The sequence below is a fragment of the Tiliqua scincoides genome, chromosome 1 (assembly GCF_035046505.1).
Source record: "Tiliqua scincoides isolate rTilSci1 chromosome 1, rTilSci1.hap2, whole genome shotgun sequence".
NCBI lineage: Eukaryota > Metazoa > Chordata > Lepidosauria > Squamata > Scincidae > Tiliqua > Tiliqua scincoides.
The window spans coordinates 220,417,019-220,441,546 of record NC_089821.1 but is presented as its reverse complement, the minus strand read 5'-3'; the positions used below and the strand labels follow the sequence as shown (position 1 = coordinate 220,441,546).

The 24,528-nt window shown below is 43.8% G+C and overlaps 1 protein-coding gene across 1 annotated transcript; it reads right to left on the bottom strand.

Moving 5' to 3' along the window:
- Positions 1-38: 38 nt before the first annotated feature.
- On the bottom strand, positions 39-19,925 carry LOC136647349 (solute carrier family 22 member 2-like). Its single transcript, XM_066622831.1, has 11 exons — positions 19,512-19,925; positions 13,336-13,439; positions 12,810-12,964; positions 11,352-11,520; positions 10,587-10,701; positions 9,622-9,734; positions 8,999-9,213; positions 6,091-6,199; positions 4,495-4,607; positions 3,866-3,965; positions 39-99 (listed from the first exon to the last, which is right to left on the bottom strand). The coding sequence occupies exons 1-11, from the start codon at positions 19,923-19,925 to the stop codon at positions 39-41; spliced, it is 1,668 nt and encodes a 555-aa protein (XP_066478928.1).
- Between the last annotated feature and the right edge of the window lie 4,603 nt (positions 19,926-24,528).

The window sequence follows — 24,528 nt, the reverse complement described above, 5'->3', positions numbered from 1 at the left end:
TTTCCTGACCCTGTGATTCTTCACTCCATGTTATAAATTCAGTGATTTTTTTTTTTTAAGAGAGATGTGTCAAACTGGAGGGACTTCTCTTGACAGCACCTCCCAGAGGCCTGAAGAGCTTTATAGCAGTCATCTGTCTCCTTTAAATTGATACGATAGTGGTAGCTGAGTTCTAAATAGCAATATCCAGCTAAGCTTGGTATTGATTTCAGTGGGAAAGTTAAGTGCATGCTCATCTCAGTGGCATCCCTGGAGGGGCATTTCTGGACCTCTGATCTTCTGATCTGCAACTTTACTAGGTATTCCCTTGTGTTAGATTTTTACCACATTGGCCTAAGCTAATGCAGGGGCAGAGCCAAGCAAATGCTGCTCTGTCGTTATCTTGTTAGTTAGTGACTGAAATTCTAAGCATCCACACCTGGGTGTGGATCCCAATAAGTCAACTGGACTTACTTGTGGGCAAGAATCTGGCTGTGGAAGAGTGGAAAAAATGGCAAAGTCTGAGAACTGGTCAAGTAAATAACAAGATTTATAGGAAAGAGTGTATAGAATTCAGACTAATTACTGAAAGAAGAAAAAGAAACATTATTGACAAACTCCTGGAATTAAAAAAAAAGAAAAGAAAAGAAAAAGAAATTTAGCAAAGGAAAGATCCATACTGTACTTGATGAAATGCTGAATGCGCATGGAGAATCAAGTTCTCACCCATAGTGGGAAGCCATGCATAAATAGAAAAGGCTTCTTGGCCTTTTCCGTATTCTGCCTTTCTATCAATCCCTAAGAAGAGAAGTAAACAACATCCATTTGGCTATGCACTGTTTTAATGTAGTACTTAAGAGTACTGCTATTGTTTCACAGTTATGCTCTTGCATTCTCCCCAAGATTGGATGTCCACCCAGGCTCCTCAGCATCATCAGATCTTTCCACAAGGACATGAAGGGCACTGTTGTCTTCGATGGCTCCACATCAGACCCTTTTGACATCCGAAGCGGAGTGAAGCAGGGCTGTGTTCTTGCACCAACCTTGTTTGGGATTTTCTTCGCTGTCCTGCTGAAGCAGGCCTTTGGAACTGCAACAGAAGGCATCTATCTCCAGACCAAATCAGACAGAAAGCTCTTCAACCTCTCCAGACTGAGAGCAAAATCCAAAGTCCAGCTGAAATGTCTGCGTGACTTCCTCTTTGCCGACGATGCAGCTGTCACTACCCACTCTGCCAAAGATCTCCAGCAGCTCATGGATCGTTTTAGCAAGGCCTGCCAAGATTTTGGACTGACAATCAGCCTGAAGAAAACACAGGTCATGGTTCAGGATGTGGACTCACCTCCCTGCATTACAATCTCTGAGCATGAACTGGAGGTTGTCCATGACTTTGTGTACCTTGGCTCAACGATCTCCGACACTCATTCTCTCGATACCGAGCTAAACAAGCGCATCGGTAAAGCAGCTACCACGTTTTCCAGACTCACAAAGAGAGTCTGGTCCAACAAGAAGCTGACGGAACATACCAAGATCCAGGTCTACAGAGCTTGCGTCCTGAGTACACTTCTGTACTGCAGCGAGTCATGGACTCTTCGCTCACAACAGGAGAGGAAACTGAACGCTTTCCACATGCGCTGCCTCCGACGCATCCTCGGCATCACCTGGCAGGACAAAGTTCCAAACAACACAGTCCTGGAACGTGCTGGAATCCCTAGCATGTATTCACTGCTGAAACAGAGACGCCTGCGTTGGCTTGGTCATGTCGTGAGAATGGATGATGGCCGGATCCCAAAGGATCTCCTCTATGGAGAACTCGTGCAAGGAAAGCGCCCTACAGGTAGACCACAGCTGCGATACAAGGACATCTGCAAGAGGGATCTGAAGGCCTTAGGGATGGACCTCAACAAGTGGGAAACCCTGGCCTCTGAGTGGCCCGCTTGGAGGCAGGCTGTGCAGCATGGCCTTTCCCAGTTTGAAGAGACACTTTGCCAACAGTCTGAGGCTAAGAGGCAAAGAAGGAAGGCCCATAGCCAGGGAGACAGACCAGGGACAGACTGCACTTGCTCCCGGTGTGGAAGGGATTGTCACTCCCGGATTGGCCTTTTCAGCCACACTAGACGCTGTGCCAGAACCACCTTTCAGAGTGCGATACCATAGTCTTTCGAGACTGAAGGTTGCCAATACATGTATGCTCTTGCATCTTCAGTTCTCATCTTTCTAACTTTTGGACACAATTCAGCCAAAATGAAGTGAACACAAAAACATAAGACAAGCCCTGCTGAACCAGACCTAAGGCCCACCCAATCCAGCATCCTGTTTCCCACAGTGGCCTACTAACCACTTCTGAGAAGCCCACAAGCAGATGAGGAAAGGCCACTTCTCTTCCATCATTACTTTCCACAGCTAATATTCAGAGGCATATTGCCACTAAACTTGGAGACAGTCCACAGCCACCATGACTAATACCCACTGATGACCTGCTGCCCATGAATTTGTCTGATCCGCTTTTAAAGCCATCTGAGCTTGTGGCCATCATCACATCTTGTAGCAATGGATTCCACAGATTACTTATATGTGCTACGGGTTTAAAATTATTTTGATCTTAATGGAGGAGTTGAACCAAATTCTTAAATCATACAAATGGGAGTTAACAGCTCTCATAGTGCTTAATTTTGACTGGATTATGCGCTTGGTGTAACTTTTAGCTGTTGTGACCCCAGGAACAGATTCCTTGCAATCAGGGCATGGGATCGATGAATCCAAGGAGGAGATAGTGTCTGGGTGCAGACCCAGGATGCCCATTCTCTGGAAACCCTTATAAGGAATTAAACTCAGCATCTGCTCCACAACCAAAAACCTGCCTCTCATTCATAGGAACTCGCTAGAGAGTCAGTTTCCCACTGTACCTTAGAAGCCAATGTCTGAGAAATGAGGCAAAGGCCCTTTCGGCCACAATAAGCTTCCCAGGAGATAGTCATCTTAAAGTTTTCAGTAGGTATATAAACCCTCGGTTAACCTTCCATCTCTGTTGGAACAACGTTTGAGTATTTTGAATGTGGTGTCAGTCTGGTCAGTGGTGTCTGTGGTTCTCACTTTTGGTACCTGCAGAAACTCTTGAATCCTTGGAGGCCTGGAGCACCTAACTGAGCTCACACCTTTCCTTTGTGCTGCCAGACACTTTGCAACTGTGCCCAGAGCAGGATATTAGTATGCTTCACCTTGTGTGGGTGTGTGTGAAGTGTGTGTATTCATGTACCTCTTATTCATTTACCTGAAAATGTAAGCAGCTATCTAAGTTCATGCCAAATGATAATAAACCAATTTGTCTGGGAGGTGCCACAATGGTTTGAAGGCTATTTTTTGGACTATTTTTGTTATTTGGTGTCTTTTCAGTTCATTAGTCTCTTGGGGTTTTTATTTTTATTTTTATTCTTTTGAGTCCCTTTGGGGAGAAAGGCGGGATAAAAATAAAGTTGTTGTTGTTGTTGTTGTTGTTGTTGTTGTTATTATTATTATTTAGTTCACTTGTGGAAGGTGGAAAGGAAAAGTTAAATGTCCTTCTTCTCATTGAGGTTCATCTTATTTGTCAGAACAAATGATGCTGCATCTTCAGACCTCAAACGATGTTGCAAACTGCTATAAGTTCAACAATAACTGAAAGTTTCATCTGGTGAAAGTGGGTGGGTGGGTGGGTGGGTAGGTGTTGAAGTCAGCTAAGAGAAGACGGTTTTTCCATACTTGGTGTCAGGCCCTTTCACCTTCACCTTTGTGTCTTTTTGACACATTGATTAGGCAGCAAAGTTGGACTCTTTTCAAACAACATTTGAAAGAATATTTGCCAGATAATATTTGTCTTTAATTAATCTGTCCATTAATTGATGGATGCTGATGAAAGTTTTCTACATCTTCAATGGTCTCAGGCAATGTTCGTCCTTTGGTCTCAGGCAGAAACAGTACTGATCCAGCAGCAATTAAACCAATTACAGCTGCCAATGAAATTCACAAAAGACAAAGTTAAACCCAAGATACAACATTTCACTTTGAAAAAATATAGAGACCTAAGATAATCACCAAGGATGCTGTTTCATGTACTACAGTACTGTACATGGGAGTACATCCCCTTGGATCCCATAGGACTCATGAAACATGCATATAATTGAACTGTGATCTCTCTCTCTCTCTCTCTCTCTCTCTCTCTCTCACACACACACACACACACACACACACACACACACAGATAGATAGATAGATAGATAGAGAGAGAGAGAGAGAGAGAGAGAGAGAGAGAGAGAGAGACTAATGTGGTTATTTACAGGAACCACTGGGGTGATTTCATGTCAATGGGCAGTGATCCACAATACCTCAACTGTTTAGAAGAGGTTGCCTTGCCCCTTGTCCTATCATGGGCATAAAGTTCTATCTTCATACCATCTCTATACTAAATAAAAAGCATTAGCTTGGGTACTGTTAATACACCCACAAGCAACCCACAGAGGATTACTGGAAAATACTTACTAAAGATTACAAGGGGCAGCTCATGCCAGATCTCTGCCAGTCTATAAACAACGAACGGTGCTATTATGCCACCCAAGTCACACAGAGAAGAACAGACCATCACACCAAGGTTTCTGATTAACAAGAGAGAAAAATATATTGCATTGGAGGTTTACAAAAAATATATATATAGAAGCTTCAGACTGAAAAGCTTGCCCACAACTTATTGCTTATCAATACCTGTTTCTTATTTGTGCAAGAGGGAGAGATACCTACATACCAAGGATTTTTCTGACCAATTAGCAAGATAAAACTTACATAGTTATGGTTTGTTTATTGGTGGATTGCAGAAAAATTCAGAACCTAAAATTGCATATCGATAAATGCCCTGTTATTTCTCCCCTTTGCCTATTTTTCCTTATTTTTGGACACTCCTAAACCACCCTGCTCCAGCTTCTGCTGGTTCAACATTCTAAAAACAGGTTTTCAACTTAAATTACTAGTAATCTGAGAGAATATATTTCCCACTCCTTGGAAGTATGAACTATCGACATATGGGAAAACCTTATGTGATTTGCACTAGGGGAGTTCTATTCTGCTGTAAACGAATACATTTTCACTTTTCCAGCTCGAAAATTCCCTTCCACCACCAAAATCTTGAACTGTTAAAAACTTTGATAAACAAATCTTGTGACAGACAAATGTCTAAGAATAGCAAAAGTACATTATGTCACCACATAAATAAGCACATATATTTATAAATAAGATGTACTTACATAGAACACACCTAAATGGACACAGATTGGTCATTTTACAAGCAATGTTTTTTTAATGGGAATATCTTTCCCAAAGAATGACAGATTTTTTTTTAACTTCTCCCAACAAGGGAGGATGAAATACTAATATAATTTCAGACAACTCCTTCCACCTCCCCTTTGCATTGGCGCCTCATTTCCTGTTTAAAATGATCCTTATTTGCTGTGTTTTGCAATCATCAAGTCTCAACTGTAAATCTCTGAGCAGGGAGTGAGTCTAATGAACTACTTTTTGCACAGCTGTTGGTGGACAATATCCTCATCACTATTGGTGGTAGAAGAGTCAGCCAGCACAACTTCTCATGATGGTTTGAACAAAATCCAGATCAGAAGAAATTGTTGGAGAGTGGCTCCTTCTTGAACAGGATACCTTTTCCTTATCTTCCATCTTAGAGTTTTCTCCACTGACATTGCAAAGCCAAATATCCAAGACTCAAATCCTAATCAACTTTCCAGCTCTGATATAGCTCTGCCAATGGGGCATGTGCTGCATCCTGCAGTTGGATGGCAGTCACAAAGGCCTCCTCAAGGTAAGGGAATGTTTGTTCCCTTACCTCGGTGCTGCATTGCCCCTACCCCGGTGCTGGAAAGTTGGTTAGGATTGTACCCTAAATGGGTTTGCAATGTCTGTGTCTGATCTATAATAAACGCACACATCCTATCTACACGTCATTTTCTAGTTAATCCCATCTACTTACATTAGCATTGTGACACCTGTAAATCTGAGATAACTACATAGTCACAGATGTCAACTCTGAGCAATTTTAAAAGTCACCTTCCCTTGGAAAGTAAAAACACTTACCTGAGAAATGTTGGATACAATTCAGTATTGACAAAACAAACCATTTCAAAAGCCATAATGACCCCCAGTCTACCCAGACAAGCGACTATAATCTGCAGCCAGTGCATATCTGAAAAGTAAACATTAATACAGAATTTTTTCCAAATGTCTCATTGGGGGAAGACAATTAACATTGCTGCCATAAATTGGAAATAGATTATGGCTTTCCAGAGAATTGCTTGCACAATCCTACGTCCGAATGGCGAGAATTTCCAAGGGCAACATTACTCAGTTTAACCCATTTCTGCCCAGCCCACAGGTGTATACATTTGATCCCTGTTGTGTATATGCAAAGTTGGGCAGAAATGGCTGAACAATCCTATGCATGTGTAGTGAAGATACACATGATGTATCTGTGAAGCTTTCCATGATATCCAGCCATCCATAACTTCACTAATGCCAACTTAGAAATCAGTCTGTCACACCCTCCATTCTGTTCAGACCCTGGTCACATACTGCCATGAAAAAAATGTGCTGAATTCCTGCTGGGTTTAGCTCACACTTGGTCATTGGTCTAGTCAATGACCCTGACTGAGAAGAGGGAAATCAGTTTCATTAATTTCCAATCAGTCTCTCAGAGCTTTGGGAGCTGGTTTTTATCCCAGAATGGGATAAAGGAGAACTGACTAACTGGGTTACTTGCAAGGTATCAGTCAAGTGAGAAGGACTGTCTCAGCCAGTGCAGAGTTGATCCCTAAGCCATTATTTTCTATTCTGGTCAAAGAGACAAGAATTCTGAGGAAAGGCTTTCTTTCAGTAATGGATTTTCTATTTAGAATCTGCTTTAAAACTCTTTTGAACTTTTCCTCTTGATTTCAAGGATAGAATTTGATTTATATTTTAAAATATAAAGAAAACAAAACATTTAAAGATTTTAAAAAATACTGTTTTTGATTAAACAAACCTGCCTAGTTCTCTACATAAAGAGTAACTGGCAGGGCCTCTGAAAGGAATCTCCTCAGGGGGTACAAGGTTTCTTTTGGGCCCCTTCCCAAAGAGGGAGGGGAGGTGAAAGAGTGTGAGGGGTGGCAGTAGTAGGGGACAGAAGGGGGGCAAAACAGGCAGGGGAAAGTGGCAACAGCTGGAATAGTCTTTGCGGCCCAGGTCTACTAGGCTTCCCAGACAGAGCTCTGGTCTACCCACCTGCCTGGCACTGGCAGCTAGATATGGAAAACCCAACACACTCCAAAGTCTCCCTAAAACACTGTTAAGGAGTGTACGCATTCCTGGGCCTGGTGTGTATGGCTTGTGGCAGTGGTCGTCACCATGTGCCACATAATGCCCCCAGCATCCCGTGTGGGCAGTAAGTCTGGGCGAGATTGGAAAATGGAAGATCCCAGGAAATTTCTGGGGCCCCTCCTTTGGTTCCTGGGCCCCCTTTCTGACCCTGGGCCTGGGTACAAAATACCTCCTTTACCCCCCTCTCCTAGGCTCTGGTAACTGGCCTCCATGTCTCTTACAACTCACACAGTTAAATGAGATCCAGAGACTTAATGTGGTTGTACTGGAGTGTGCATGTGTGTTGGGGGGCCTCAGCAGGAACATGAGATGCTCCCTCATCCTCCCCTCACTCAGATATCTCAGCTCAGGGAAACTATAAGCTGACAATTCTCACCCCCTCCTGCCCCACTCCAGTTGGTTGCTAGGGTTTGTAACGTGACCTTAATTCATGCAGAGTCTGACAGCCAAAACAAAAAGACAAAAAACCTAGATACATGCATGATAGAGCATGTTGTATGTGTGTTCATGTCATCTGAGGGTAGGAAGAAGTGCAAAGAGATGAATCTAGATCCTTCTCAGTGCTCCCCAGCAAATCCCCACAGTATGTTTACTTAGAAGTAAGTCCTACTGTGTCCAATGAAGCTTCCTCTAAGCTATGGAAACTATGCATGGAACTTCAGCTTTAGTCTCACTGGTCTCATAATATTGACTTTACTTACAAATATTTAAGCAGAGCATATTTGAAGGAAACAGATACTCCTTCAGCAGGCAATAAATCCTGGCTTAGAAAGACTCCCTGCCCTTCAAGATGTTACACTTCCATCAAATTCATAGCTCTAAACCTTTGCTATTTCTCTACAAATGGTTCTTAATTGCTTCTTCACCCTATTCCCTCTTCTGGAAGGGTGTCTCTGAGCAGCAATGGGTATTGTATTCCAAAAGCTGAACAGTGACTTCCAGCTTTCCAGATTTACAGGACATCTCCTGTAATGACATTGATGAAACAATGTGGTCCCATTTATGAAACATCAGCTGACCCTTTTGAACTACTAGCAGCACTCTGCTTTACAAAAGAGGGCTTGTTAGCAACTGTAACCTCAAGACAGAGCCATCATTGCTTGTGAGGTGCATACATCCCATGACCATCTCTCATCAACCTGGCTTTGCAATGTTTCTGCAGCGCTTCCATGTTGGAGAATCCTGGAGAAGAATGCCTCAGACTGCATCCCAATGGTAGCATGTGAGTCACATTTTGCATTACATTGCAAATAATTCTCTGCACTCTTTTTGGACTATAATTTGCTTTGCCATCAGTAGGATCCTATGTATGAATTAAGAACTGTGCTCTAGCACCATCTACAAGACTGCGAGAAACTCAATGGTACATATCTCAGAACATGCATGTTAGCTGACAGTGTGCAATTGGAGAGTTCCATCCTCTGTGATGTCACCAGGATCTTGAGGCATACAGTGTTCATCACATGGGGCATCAACTTCCCTTGGCCATGTTATACAAATCTCCTCTCCCTCACTTTGCAGAAATTAGGCACGCCACACCTATTCTGCAACTAAAGAACCTTGCAAGGTTCCCTCTACTGTCCTGGGCTAAAGATCCTGAGATGTATATTAATTGAGATGATCAACTTGCATTCTGGGATGAAGACTGAAACAAGGCAAGCAACTCCTGCTAGCAGATCAGCTGCAACCCAGGGATAACGGCGGCCCATTCGCTCTGTTGTGAGTACCAGGATGATGGCTGCTGGGAATTCTACAAGGGAGGAGTAGAAAAAATCCAGATAAACATTGCTTCCGGCAATTCCCAGGTACATGATGAGTCCTTGGTACATTATGGCACTTGTGAACCTAGGAAAAGGACAACCATGATTAATGGCAGGTGGTACTGGAGAGCTGTTGCTCCTCTAAGGAAATTGCACACCAGGTTGCAACCCTCACATTCATATCCCTATGTGTAGAAATCTGACAATTACACATAAATGTTGAGCCCCACTCACTATGAACTGCTTGAAGGGGGCCTAACTGCATAAATATTTATGCACATAGAACTGACTTTGCATTCACATATCCATGCATACTGGGAGAAGATATGAGAACTGAAAATTATTCCTGTACCCTTCTGCATGTGAACCTAAACTGACCTTCAGTGAGCAACAGATGTACAGCCACAAAACATTCAAGAAGCAAACACATGTATATATTTATATTTTTAAAAGATAAGGAAAAAAAAACATTATTAAAACAAGCTAAACTTACCAGTTATACATCAAGATAAAAGTGTGTTTCCTCATCTGTGACGTTCTCACAAGGTCCATCAGGGAAGGACTCAGTTTATCACCTTTTTCATTTTCTTCTTCGAGGTTCATGCTCTATAGGAGAATGTTGTAACATCAGCCAAGGGTAAAGGAGCCAGAGAACTTACAGTTTTTAAGAAAACAGGAAGATCACAGAGCACTCTGAATGTTGATGTTAAATATTCACTGGATATTCTCTGAAAATTCACCAAATATGGTTGCTATTGTTATTTGATTTCCAGTGATAATTTATTTCATCTGTTATATTTAATCTTGATATTTGACAGCACTTAAAAGCAGATATACAATGGTATCAGATATCTGTGCATGATAAACAATATGTCTATAGTTTGAAGTATGTAATACAGTGCTCTCCAAACCCCGGCCCATGGGCCAGATCCCGTGAGTGGTGTTACCATTCTGGAAACTCTTTTCCAGCTCGATTGCTGCACAGGGACACTCGAACATCCTGCTGTACAGCCTGCTTGGATGCTGGGCAATAGACGCTACTGCCCAGAGCATCCCTGTGCAGTGATCAAGCTGGAAAAGAAGTTGCGTCATGACAGAACGGTAAGTCGGGATAGGGAGGGCTTTTCCTGAACACAGCAGTCTCCAGGTTGGAGACCACTGATTAAATTTTTAAAAAATTATATAGTACCTGAAATTTCATCCCTGTCACCTTCCATAGTGATAATAATCAAAAGATGCCAGCAAGTATTAACCCACTCAAATTCTCAAGTATAATTCTGAATGTTCAGCAGTACTGAACTATTGTACTGTATTCACCTTTCACATTTCAGTCTCATAGGACATTTCATTTTTTGGCCAGCAGCAGACATCAAAGTAATAAATGAATGGATAGAACTGGGGGGGGGGGGCATCACTGACAATAAAATTTTAAAATTTCACATGAACTTTAAAATTCACCTCAAAATGGGCAGGTAAGACTTTCCCATTTTTTTTAGCAATATCATCCACAATTTCCAGAGCTCGGCCATTCTGCCCTTGAGAGATCAGCCATCGGGGAGATTCTGGTATACACCTATAAATAAAACCAAGCAGATAGTCCAGTTCCACAAGAAGAACCTTGTTTGTCTGTTGCACAACACAAAGAGACTCATGGCACACTGGTTTATCACAGTAGGGTTGGATTCAGACAGCCATTTATACTTGAGTCCTTTTCCTCCCTCAGCTCATTTCAGTTCTGATAGGATATTTCCCCACGGTTCAATAATACAACACACAATCAAATGCAGAGAAGGCTACTTTGCAGTGTTGTGTTATTGACACCAGGCAATCACCTACTGATGATGAATCACCACATCAATGCTTGGTACAGACTCATGTGCATGAGGGAGGCAAGTGTGGCTCAATTATGATGCAGGCACAGTAATTCATTCCATTTATTTAACTGTGCCATTTTAATCCCTTGCTTCCTCCAGGGAAATCAAAGCTGCGTACATTGCCCTTATTCCATTCCCATTTTATCCTCATAACAATTCTCAGAGGTAACCGAAGCAAAGAGGTGGCAGCTGGCCTAAAATCACCCAGTAAGCTTCATGGGTAAGTGAGGATTTGACTCTGGATCTTCCCAGTCCCAGTCCCCCACTCAAGCTACTATACCACACTGGCACCGATGGAATGTTGGAAACTGACTTTTGTATGGAGGAGGAAATCTAAAAACCATTTTACCAGTAGTAGAGCAAAAGGAGGAAAGTTGGCAGGGTAACAGCAAGTTGAAGCCATCTCCAGTGGGGAATTACATAAGCAGCTGCATTAAGGATGAGAAGGCCCACACCAAATACACCCTGATAGAGGATGGCCACTGTCCTCCTGTATCCTGGACCAACAAGTTCTGTAACTGGAAAATGAATAAATTGCTCTCAGTGTTCATATTTCCAGATGCAAAGATAGTTCATAACTGAAGGTAGCTTAATCTTTAGCTTACTTTAAAAGTGATGCTGAACATGCAAGAAAAACTTTCCGTTCCCCTACAGATGGGAGTTTGGACTGGGTCTTCAGTCACTATGCATTCAGTGTTAACATGTCAGATGAGGGCCTGCCTGGTCCAGGGATTCCTGACATACTAATATGGCTGACATAGTGTGGGAAATCCAGTTGAAATGAGAAGCCAAGTTAAGCAGAATGTTGTAGAGGTACGTTTTTCTTACCCATTCAGAATCATATTTAAATGGGGCCTTTGACACAGTCCACACAGGCACAGAGGGTCTAAAGAGGATGGACTGCAAGAGTGAGCTTTGTGCTTGTATACACATATGCCTCATATGTAATTTGCGGCATATACATATACATTACAGTAGTTTTTTTAGAATGCTAATGCTTTACACAGGCATCTCACCGTATCCATAGGGGAAACTGATACTATTGTGGATACCTGAAACCATGGATAATCGTGAAACCTACTCAAATAACACCCCCCCCCCCGCACTCATGATTCACTTCTATTAGTTTCCAAATGCTTTGCAAAAGGCAGCTTTTTCTTCCTTTTGCTTTGGAACACTTTGGAAAAGAAAGTAAACAGTGGGAATCTAGACTTCTAGCTAGTAAAGTAGAGCTGCTTGAGACCCAGCCCAGGGGCCGGATCCAGGGTCGAACAGATCCGTTCACCTGATGAGCAGACCTTTCCATTCCACCCAGGCACTGCATGAAGTCCTCCTTGATCGGGGGACAGGGACTCTCCGGACAGTCACGTGTGCCTGGATGTCCTGTTGTGCGGCCTTCTGGGATACCGGGCAGCAGGTGGGACTGCCCAGAGCATCCCTTTCTCACGATCGAGGAGGACTTTGCGCGCATGTAGGTGGAATGAAAAGATGCGGTCCAAATGGCGACCATTTTTTTGTGGTGCAGCAGTTGCAAGTTTGGCTGCCGCTGTGCTAGAGGAATGCTAGAGGAGGCAACAGTGAGAACGCTAACAGGAAATGGACAGCAGAAGAAGCTGGCAAATGGAGAACAATAGACTCTGCTTCCTGTTAGCATTTTCATTGTTGCCTCTTCTAGCACCTAGGAGTCTAGGTTTCAGCTTTCTCACTCAAAGTATTGTCTCTCTTTGGTCATCACTCCTGTATGCACTGAAGGGCAGTTTCTTCCACATGTTACTAGCCACACTCCAAGGGAAAACATCAGGCTTACTCAAGATGTAGCCTGCCGTCCAGCTGCCCTTGCTGACTAGTCCTTGTATAAAACGAAATATCACAGACCATAAGTAGCTTGGTGCCAAGGCCACCAGGACTCCTGAGATGGAGGTTATCAGGGTAGTAATTAAGAGACTCGTTTTACGTCCAAACCTGTGTAGAGGAGAACAGCAGGCAGAAGACAAGATAAAGAAGGATCCAAAATACAGATGGAAAAGTATAGTCAAACTTCTTATGCATCAACTGGAAAACACTGAATGTTCCCTTATCTGGAAGAGACCTCCAAGGCTGTCTGCAGGAAACAGCGCACACTCCTGTGGTGTGGCTGCACTGGTGGGGTAGTTTGGTTGGGCGATAAGAAATATTCAATAATATAATTACGTAAGTCTTAAATTAGGCAATGTTTTGAATAATTGAACTAATGAAACCACATAATTTATTTCATTTAAACCACATTTATAACTTCAGCAAAATTAATCTGACATCTTAGTCATTTTTAATTTCATGATCATTCTGCACTTTACCTGTCTGCCATGTAGCCAACATATACAGACCCAAGGAAACATCCAGCATTCACACATGCCTGAAACCCATCTAACTTCCAGGAGTCTTCACACACCAAGTTAAACTGCAGGGACATAATATATGTAACAGAATAATTGACCACATATCTCTAGAACACAGTGCCACCCATATTTTCAAGAACGGATACCATACCCCATAATTCCACAATTTACTAAATAATAGCATAATTTTAATATTTGTTTTGTTTTAAGTTATATATTTATTTTAAAAATTATTTTTAAATTATCTTTTAGCATTTATTTCATTTTTATATTTATTTTATTTATTTTTCATAATTTCAGTTTTAACTTAGCATGAATTCTCATGCGTGATGTGCCCTTCGTGAGTACCTGGACTATTTACTTACTTATAGTATTTTTATCCCACCTTTCTCCCCTTGAGCCAAAGGGGACTAACAAAGGCGGCTAACAATATGAAACACAGAAACAATACAATATATATTAAAACATTAAAACAAACACCCAAGATTACAACAAAATATAAATAATTAAAAAGTACCAGCCCCCAGTATTAGTTAAAAGCCTTCATGAATAAGAGGGTCTTGAGGCCCTGCCTAAAGTCTCCAGAGTGGGAGAGGTTCTTAATTCCATAAACAGGATGCCACCACCGAGAAGGCCCTGTTCCTAGCCACCACCCCCTCACCTTGGCAAAGTCAGAAGGCGGCAGAGTAAGAAGGGCCTTCTTAGATGACCTGAGAAGACGGGTAGGATTATATGGATGAAGGTGATCCCTCAAATACCCTGGTCCCAAATTGCTTAGGGCTTTAAAAATCAAAACCATTATTGCCTTTATAGCTGACAAAGCAGTGGCCGGACTGAGTTGAACTGATGAGCCTCAGCAACCACACGGGTAGCTGCATTCCACACTAGTTGCAGTTTCTGAACCATCTTCAGAGTTGGCCCCACAGAGAGCACATTACAATAATCTAACCTAAATGTCACTAGGGCATGGGTCATTGTGGCCAGGTCTGAGCGACCCAGGTATTGTCACCTCTGGCAAATCAGCCAAAGCTGAACAAAGGCTTCCCTAGCCACAGCAGCCTCCAGGAGCAACTATAAATCCAGAAGAACCCCCAAACTGCGAACCTGCTCCTTCAGAGGGAGCGCAACCCCATTCAGAGCAGTCACACTTTCACTGCTGTCCCTCTGCCCTAATCACTGCATTCCTGAGCATATCTAGATTCCTCTCAATAGTCTCCATGGGTAAATGTTAATTTAATGGATAACTGATAGCTAGTTCCTGATCAGCTGGGAACTTGATACCGAAGGCAGTGTGACTGAAACATCTCACACCTGATGAAAACAAACCACAAAAAGAGTATTGCAGTGTTAAAAAGAAAAAAGAAATAAGGCAAGAAATCAAACACACATCAAGCATCACAGCTGGTTTGATCCTAAGTGTTGCTCCACAACAATTGCGCTTGCTGCAGATATACCCGTGTTTCCTGCAGCAAGGCGTGGAAACAAGCACACATCTGTAAACATCCAAGCGTGCTTTGAGAAGATAGAGCCCAAGGAAGGGCTCCCAGGCCTTTAAGAATGTGTGTCTGTTGCTCACACACTTGCTGGCTTTGTTCTCAGAACAGAACCACTCAGAAAAGCAGAGAATCCAAATGCAGTCTGACTGAAGAAAGAGGCTATATGCTGACTGAGAAAATCTTGGCAGTTAAAAATCTTTGTTGGCTTGGAAGAAAGGGAATGGATATGCAAGGGAGATTAGGAAGAGACTCTACCGGAAAACCAGAACTTGGTATGCAGTTCTCTTCTGAAATTGTCTGTAGGGACTTTCTCCTCCTTTGGGGGGTTGTACTAATATTATTTGTTTCAGAACTGCCAGCTGCATTTCAGAAGCAATCATGTTATCTTTGCTGACTTTCTTAACATCTGTGGTCTTGAAGATTAGTCCATCCAGATCTTTGTCACTAATACACAGATACTGGAAATGCAGCATAAACCACAGAGGAGTCAAATTCAACAGGCCCATTTCTTATAAAATATAATTTTATGTTATCATACTGCTTTTTCTCCTTGATGGGCATTTCATGGAAAAAAGGGTGGTAAAGACATCATCGAGATAGTACATGTGTAGCACTTTGCATACTCAGAGAGTGCTATATAAGTTATAAGTATTATTATGGAATGGGCTACAGAAAGTGAACGTGTAGAGCCGACATTCCTGGTAGCGCACACACACACACAAAACCCAGCTGCGAACATACACTGTGTTCTGCGGATGGTATCACAGCGCAGCTGTTGTCTGAAAATTTGTTAACAACGCACAGCCCAAAACAAGGCTACACATTTTACAGCAGTAACCCTGGCATTTCCCTCAGGTGGCAAGTGTGGATTCAAACAGGTAACCGAATACACCTGGGACTGCAAGGAATGTCCAGAACTGCCTTCAAAAGGTACGTGGACAACATTCACTATTCCAACTGTTACAGAAGGAGATGAAGAAGGGAAGTCGGCAGGGCTGAATTCGGCATTGCTGCCTCCACCTGCTGGTGCTTTTTCAAGCATGCCCCTTCCCCTCCCCTGTGAGGAGAAGGAGCTGGCAAAGTGAAGTGTTGAGGGGTGGTTTTTGTTTTTTGCTACCGTTCTTACTGGTTGGCAACCTTCAGTCTGGAAAGACTATGGTATAAGCCTACAGCACCCAGTATTCCCAGGCGGTCTCCCATCCAAGTACTAACCAGGCCTGACCCTGCTTAGCTTCCGAGATCAGACAAGATCGGGCATCTGCAAGGTAACAGTTGTTTTGCTTATTTCTGTTGAGATCCTTGACTGTGGGTGGGAGCAGTCTTCCTGAGCGGGTTGGTTACCATCTATTTTAATGACCTGGTGGGGTTGGGAAGGATCAGGATGTCACAGTCCAGTGTGTGGAGGATGGCAGAATTATGGAGGGCAGAGCACAGGGAAAGACACAAGAGAAATTTGAGGTCTGCATTTTCTTCCAGCAGGGGGTAAGGAGGAGCCCTCAGCAACTGACTGTGACATATTCACTAAGCACATTGCTGGTCAAATCACTTGAACAAGCACGGCTTGTTCTCTTTTGATGGATAATTGTCAGCCTAAGGAATGGAAACTCTGCTTGGAAGCTTCTCCTGTCTGCTTGACCTTCACCCTACCTGGCTAATAAAAGAGCTAGGAGCATCTGTCTGAGTAGCTGAGATGGTGAATGCCTCCCTGATAGAAGGTAAAGTCCTGTTGGCCCTAAAGCAGCTTATTGTAAAACCAATGTTTTAAAATGTTGTTCCTGGATCCATATTATCTAGGAAAGTGCTTCCCAATCTTTTTAGTGCCATGACCCACTTCGTCGGTCATGGTATCTGGGTAATGCCCCAGAATGCCTTGCAGCAGCCATGTGACATCCCAAAATGCCTTACAGCACCATTGCCAGCACAGGCCCGTGATTGGCAGATTTGGTCAGATCTTTTCCTGTCCTGAAATTGAATGAATTGTCACCTCTTCCCCATTTTTTCCTGGTTCCTGTTGTGAGTCCATTGAAGGTCAGATGCGGGATCGGGATGGCCAGTGGGCTTGAGATCATATCCTATGAAGAAAGGCCGAAGCACTTGGGCACGTTTATTTTTGAATAGAGATGGTTAAGAGAACATAAGAACATAAGAACAGCCCTACTGGATCAGGCCATAGGCCCATCTAGTCCAGCTTCCTGTATCTCACAGCGGCCCACCAAATGCCCCAGGGAGCACACCAGATAACAAGAGACCTCATCCTGGTGCCCTCCCTTGCATCTGGCATTCTGACATAACCCATTTCTAAAATCAGGAGGTTGCACATACACATCATGGCTTGTACCCCATAATGGATTTTTCCTCCAGAAACTTGTCCAATCCCCTTTTAAAGGCATCTAGGCTAGACGCCATCACCACATCCTGTGGCAAGGAGTTCCACAGACCGACCACACGCTGAGTAAAGAAATACTTTCTTTTGTCTGCCCAACACTCAATTTTAGTGGATGTCCCCTGGTTCTGGTATTATGTGAGAGTGTAAAGAGCATCTCCCTATCCACTCTGTCCATCCCCTGCATAATTTTGTATGTCTCAATCATGTCCCCCCTCAGGCGTCTCTTTTCTAGGCTGAAGAGGCCCAAACACCGCAGCCTTTCCTCATAAGGAAGGTGCCCCAGCCCCTTAATCATCTTAGTCGCTCTCTTTTGCACCTTTTCCATTTCCACTATGTCTTTTTTGAGATGTGGCGACCAGAACTGGACACAATACTCCAGGTGTGGCCTTACCATAGATTTGTACAACAGCATTATAATACTAGCCGCTTTGTTCTCAATACCCTTCCTAATGATCCCAAGCATAGAATTGGCCTTCTTCACTGCCGCCGCACATTAGGTCGACACTTTCATCCACCTGTCCACCACCACCCCAAGATCTCTCTCCTGATCTGTCACAGACAGCTCAGAACCCATCAGCCTATATCTAAAGTTTTGATTTTTTGCCCCAATGTGCATGACTTTACACTTACTGGCATTGAAGCGCATCTGCCATTTTGCTGCCCATTCTGCCAGTCTGGAGAGATCCTTCTGGAGCTCCTCACAATCACTTCTGGTCTTCACCACTCGGAAAAGTTTGGTGTCGTCTGCAAACTTAGCCACTTCACTGCTCAACCCTGTCTCCAGGTCATTTATGAAGAGGTTGAAAAGCACCAGTCCCAGGACAGATCCTTGGGGCACACCGCTTTTCACCTCTCTCCATTGTGAAAATTGCCCATTGACACCCACTCTCTGCTTCCTGGCCTCCAACCAGTTCTCAATCCATGAGAGGACCTGTCCTCTAATTCCCTGACTGTGGAGTTTTTTTAGTAGCCTTTGGTGAGGGACCGTGTCAAACGCCTTCTGAAAGTCCAGATATATAATGTCCACGGGTTCTCCCGATAATTATTTACAAATATCTGAGGGGCTGTCATGTGGAAAATAGTGTGGATTTGTCCTTGGTTGATCCAGAGAGTAGCACTGGGAGTAGGACTTGACAGGGTTACAAAGGTGATTGTGACGAAATCAGTGATTTTCTGTTCATTTCTTTGGTGTATCATCAAGAATGGGGACAGCCCCACCTAGCGAGGAAGGATGGTTACAGCCCTGCAGTTACACGTGTTTTTCCTGAGCGCTTGACACAGATTCAACTATAATACTGCTAGCAATCTCATGTACTCTGAGAAAACAGACACCCATTTTTGCAAAGTGTAATGAATCTCACCTAATCAACTGAAATTTGAACAGATCTGTATATTCCGTTGGTTGAAGAAGTGTCATTCCCAAACAGAGGATTTTTTAAAAAAATAGCCAACAAAAAGCCTAGCATTTTGTAAGCACAAAAAAGTGAAAAAAATGTGATTGGTTAGGACTTCATCTGGAGGCATCAAATTTAACACACAAAGTTTAACGCAACAGTAGCATAAATGCAAGAGTGCTTAGAAAATGGTTGCAGAATTAATGGCTGTACTTATAGAGTTGCTGTAACATTTTGGAGCCCCCTTGTACATGTCACAAGGGTACTCAAAAATATCCAGATGAGCCTTTTTTTCCCCCTTCCCTGCCTTTAGACTGTTCCTTAGAGTAACAGCCCAATCCTAACTTTCCATGCTGTGATGCGGTAGCACCAAAACAGCCTCTGTTGTATCCAGCACAGGAAGAGAGGCTGCTGGAGGTCTCCCTGAGGTAAGGAGACACTCATCCACTTCCCCTGAGGTAAGCTCCAGTGACCACTATTGCACTAGTTGGGCTTATGCCAGCAAAATTGCTGGTGGATGTCCGAGCAGCCCTGTGTAGGGAAATCAGGCCCAGGAAGGGGGATAGGATATGGTGGAAGCCTCTGCCTCTGTTCCTTCCCCTTGCAGGGCATGATCCACCTCCTCCCCACCCTCCTTCTGCCCTGTTACACACCCTCCGTTCCGTCCTCCCCCCCCCCCTGCCAGGAGCTAACCTCTTCCATCAGGCACTGCACTTAGATCTGGCTCTCGTAGGCACAGGAGTGCCTGCACTGTCGTAATATGCTTTGTGGCATGTTTGTGACAGTGCACGGGCTCATTCCACTGGCACTAGGCCGGTTAGGATTGTGCTCTAAGGTAAGATATTGGCATGGGCTTACCTCACTCACGATGGACTGTACTGAAGAATCGTAAACCCAGCCATCCTGGCAAGTAGTCAGCAAGTCACTGTTATTCCTGTGTCTGATGATGCTCTCAAGTGGATTTGTACAGCTCAGCTCTGTCGCATTCCAATCCACATTGTATCTCATGCACTGACTGGTGAACGTCTCCCCATTGGCCTTCCCCTTTGGGACCGTATAATTCAGCTCCTCTTCAAGAGTCCAGCCACACTTGTGGCTCAGCTCAGCAACTCCAGGACTCAGACAGCGGTGCTCTGGTATAAGACCGAGAAAAACAATGCCCACGTAGATGGGGGCAAAGGCAACAGACAGGAAGCTAATGAGACAAAAAGCCCTCTTCTGGAACACATCAAACTCACCAACATGCTCCAAAATGTCATCCAAATTTGTCATTTTGGGAGAAGGCTATGTATTAGCAGCACTGCTCTTAACTGTGCTGAAGGCAAATATGCTTAAATAACATTTGACCAAAAGTCAAATAGTTTCTTTATAAATTATTAAGCCATCCATTGCACTTTTAGATAAGTTTCATTGGAAATGAGCCGTGAAGGAGACAGGTTTTCAGAGTTGAAAAAACCATCCTTAAGGGCAGAAAGCAAGATCTATTGTTCAACTGCCGAGAAGGACTCCGGAGGTTACATTTTCCCTGTCCTGTTTCAGATGAAGTATCCAGCGTTACTCCCCGCTTAGGAAACTAGTGACAGCCATGCAAATAAGAGGTGAAGGTTACCACTAGAAGCGAGAGTGGAAACTCATGAGAAAGCTGTTTGACAGAGATACACAATTCACCCCCCCCACCACCACCAGCAGATTGGTGTAGCCTTGGATATTGGAGCTGCTTTTCTACAGATTGTGTGTGCTTCCTGGAGAATATTCTGTAAACCAGCTATTTCTAACCACTGTGCCATGGCACATTGGTGTGCCACAAGTGGTCCACAGGTGTGCTATAGGAATTTGGGGAAGGTCTTTTGTTAGTAGGGCCAATGGGGGATGTGAGCCTCCACTGGCAGCATGGTGTGCCTTGTCAATTGTCAAAAACCTGATGGTGTGCCTTGATCATTTTAATGCCTTGTCAGTGTGCCATGAGATGAAAAAGGTTGAAATTCACTGCTATAGACCTTCAGATGCTGGCTGACTTCATCCTGCAATAGATAATATACTAACCAAAATGCCCATAACTGTGATGAGCAGTGTGTTGGGGGTGGGGGCAGGGTCTTCATATTGTCCTGATTCCAAAGGTGTGATATTTCGCTGGGTGCTCTGTACCCCATAGGTTTGTACCCTCTGGTCTGCAGAGCCCAGGTCACCTACCATAATTACTGGGGAACATGGTTTGCTTTCACTCCAAGATGGTTTTTTGGAATTGTGTAGGATGGTGCTTTACCCCAATTGGAGTGAATGGTAATAATTCACTTATGTAGGAAAAAGTCAAGGTGTGCATTTGTGGATGTCACTGGGGTCGAGGATGAATCTGCCCTGTGATCCCAGTGTCTAGAATGAGAGACAGTCCCCAACGCTGACTCTCTACATATTGCAGTTGTCTCTATACTTGAGTCCACAGAGTTCAGGGCCAATTTAAACAAACAGCCTAAACCGAATGGGAAAGTTCCCCCCCCCCCCAATAGAACCATCTCCAGCTGCAGGTAAAGGGATTACAAGGTTTCCTACATAACAATATCCCTAAACCAGAGGTTCTCACACATTTAGCACTGGGAGTCACTTTTTAGAATGAGAATCTGTCAGGACCCACTGGAAGTGATGTCATGACCAGAAGTGACATTATCAAGCAGGAACATTTTTAACAATCCCAGGCTGCAATCCTACCCAGGAGTAAGTCCCATTTACTGTCATTATTAAAAGAATATATACAGTAGTTGTATATATTGTAAGGTCTGTTATATTACCCCAAATGCAGTCACATACCATGGTAGCATCAAGTCCAATATATTAAAAATAAAACATTGAAATGAATGGTGAACCACCTGAAATTGGCTCGCCACCCACCTAGTGGGTCCTGACCCACAGTTTGAGAAACACTGCCCTAAACATTAAGAAAAAAACTAACATACCAAAAAGAGGTGTATCTTAGTTAGCCCAAAATTCTGGCCACACGAAGTTGTAATTCATCCCCGATGTGAATCTGTCCTCCCAACACACTTGTCATTTACGGCAGGGGTGCCCAAACCCCGGCCCTGGGGCCACTTGCAGCCCTCGAGGTCTCTCAATGCGGTCCTCCGGGAGCCCCCAGTCTCCAATAAGCCTCTGGCCCTCCAGAGATTTGTTGGAGCCCACACTGGCCTGACGCAACTGCTCTCAGTGTGAGGGCAACTGTTTGACCTCTCACGTGAGCTGTGGGATGAAGGCTCCCTCCATTGCTTGTTGTTTCACGTCTGTGATGCAGTAGTGGCAGAAAAGGAAAGCCAGCCTTGCTTTGTGCAAGGCCTTTTATAGGCCTTGAGCTATTGCAAGACCTTCATTCATTCATATAAGTTTGTCTTTAATACGTATATTCATTTATGTAAATCTATGTAAATTTATTCAAATTTTAAATGTAAATTAATTCTTTTTTCCCCAGCCCCTGACACAGTGTCAGAGAGATAATGTGGCCCTCCTGCCAAAAACTTTGGACACCCCTGATCTATGGTAAGGGTTTGGGGCTTTTGGTGAGAGACCATCCAAACACAAAACCTATTCATTTTGGCTTCATGTGGCATAGACTAGAAAAAGCTTTGGCCATCAAAGGAAGCCATTAAGAATGGAGTGCCCCCACTACAGGGCCCTACACCATCACCAATCATGCAGGACCGCAAAGGAACAAGCTCACACGTGGATCCTCTTTCCCAGCTCTTGCACATCATGGGATGAGTCAGCACAGTGGTTGTAGATTACACAGGGGAAAAAAGGTTTTTGTTTTGTTTTTGTTTTTTAGGTGCCAAGGATGTTTGAACAAATTTAGGATATTTTTGGGGTGCTGAATCAAAAATGGTATCAATTTACCTGATTTGCTCTAGTTTGGGGGTATGGCATAGCCACCTTATATGCCGATTCAAGCAGCTTCCGCATGAGGAAGCTGACACCATGGCTCCCTCATGAGGAAGCTGCTTGAATCGGCATATAAGGTGGCTATGCCATACCCCAAAATGAGAGCCAGTCAGGTAAATTGATGCCATTTTTTGATTCGGCACCCCAAATACCCAATAATAGGTCTAACTTTTAAGACAACAAAATGTGTGTAGACCTGTGTTATGTCTGCATTGCACATTAACCTTTGTGGCCTCATGAAGTTTGTCTAATTGTGGCTGACAGCTAGGAGTCTAGAGAGGCTCCAGGCAAATGATCCACCTACAGATACTCTGGGTGTCATAAACCCCCTTCCCCATAGGGTTCCAAAGGAACATCCCTTTATTAAGCAGAGTACTGGTTCATTGCCTGGGATGCTTTCTTGATGTTTCCTTAATGGGAGTTAGGGAGATGACTGGCAATCTCTGGATCCTTTTGAATGGAAAAGTTATTAGAGCTTGGGGGGGGGGGTGATGACACCCCACTTCACCCCTGACCATTTTGGGGAAAGAGATTGATGTAAGGTACAGAGTGAGTGAGTGAGTACAAAAGAAGCAGTTAGAGGACAGAGACAACGTCAGATGCAGGGAGTGAGCAAACTGTATTTTGTGGGGTAGAGTTCATACACACTCTGTGGGGACCTGATATGTGGTAGTGGATGTGCTGTGTGGTAGGACTTGGAGCGAACATGGGCCACTTCTGCATTGGTAAATAAAGCAGTTATTACACAAAAGTTCAAAGTCTCCAGTGCTTTCTCCCGCAAAGGAAACCAAAAGCAAAAAGCAGCAGTGATGCCCCTGTGGCAAACAGACAACCAATCTCTCTCATTTTTATGTATTTAATAGCATGCCAAAGATCATCATAGACATTCCTGTAAGCTGTGGACTGATCCAAGTATCTTCTGTTCCAGGAGCCGCTTTTTAAAAATCACTAACTACCAATATTCCAGCAGTAGAAGAAAAAGGTGTTATTTGTAAACTATACGGTCAATGAGTAACTGGAGTGTTGGCACCTAAGAAGAGGCGCAGCCAGTTAATGTACATTTCCACTGACTTGGTTTGTGCTACAGACTCTGTTGAACTCCTTCACCATTTTAGATTATGTCTGCATTGCACGTTACCCTTTGCTGGGACAATGACAATGGTAAAAAAAAGGACAGACACAGATATTCCCTACAGAATATAAATAGGTTTTTTAGAGGTAAATGGAAACAAAACCTGATGTGATTAGCTAGACCAGTGGCTCCCAAAGTGTGCACCCCAGGGTGCCATGGCGAGCTCACAGGGGCACTGCAGGATTTTTCTGGGAAAAATAGTTCCCACCAACCTCGCAGGGCCTTCTAATTTCAATGAGTGTGACTGCAGGCAAAACGAGTCGTGTTTTCTCTTTTGGAGGTTTCCTTGAGAAAAAGATGCTGACAGCCAGCAGAGAAAGCCCCAGCCCCAGGGGTTCTTAATCTTGCGTCTCTCCCCTCAGCTCAGGGCCTGGCAAAGAAAGGAAGGACTGACATATTAGCTAATTGGGCTGTCACCAATCCCTGCCATAAACATAGCACAGCTATCATTTCTGCACTGGGCTGCTTCACCCTCCCAGGACAGGCATGTTCTTCATGCCAGTCAGGGGCATTTGCTTCGTAGTGGAGATGGGATGCTTTGGGCTCCCATCATGCCTTGGAAAGGTGAGAAAGCAAGAAGTGCAGGGGGAAATAGGCAGCCTGCACTTGACAGTGTGAGGCATTCTGGTCGAGCTGCACCAGAACAAAACGGTTAGTATTATAATGCCGTTGTACAAATCGATGGTAAGGCCACACCTGGAGTATTGTGTCCAGTTCTGGTCGCCGCATCTCAAAAAAGACATAGTGGAAATGGAAAAGGTGCAAAAGAGAGCGACTAAGATGATTACGGGGCTGGGGCACCTTCCTTATGAGGAAAGGCTA

Bases quoted from the DNA above. Each gene is read 5' to 3' on its own strand.
- LOC136647349 (XM_066622831.1), bottom strand. From the start codon at position 19,925: ATGACAAATTTGGATGACATTTTGGAGCATGTTGGTGAGTTTGATGTG. The intron at 9,735-10,586 runs GTGAATTTTAAA...ATTCTCCTATAG, and splicing joins TCTTACCTGCCCATTTTGAG to AGCATGAACCTCGAAGAAGA. The intron at 4,608-6,090 runs GTAAGTGTTTTT...CTTGTTAATCAG, and splicing joins TTGTATCCAACATTTCTCAG to AAACCTTGGTGTGATGGTCT.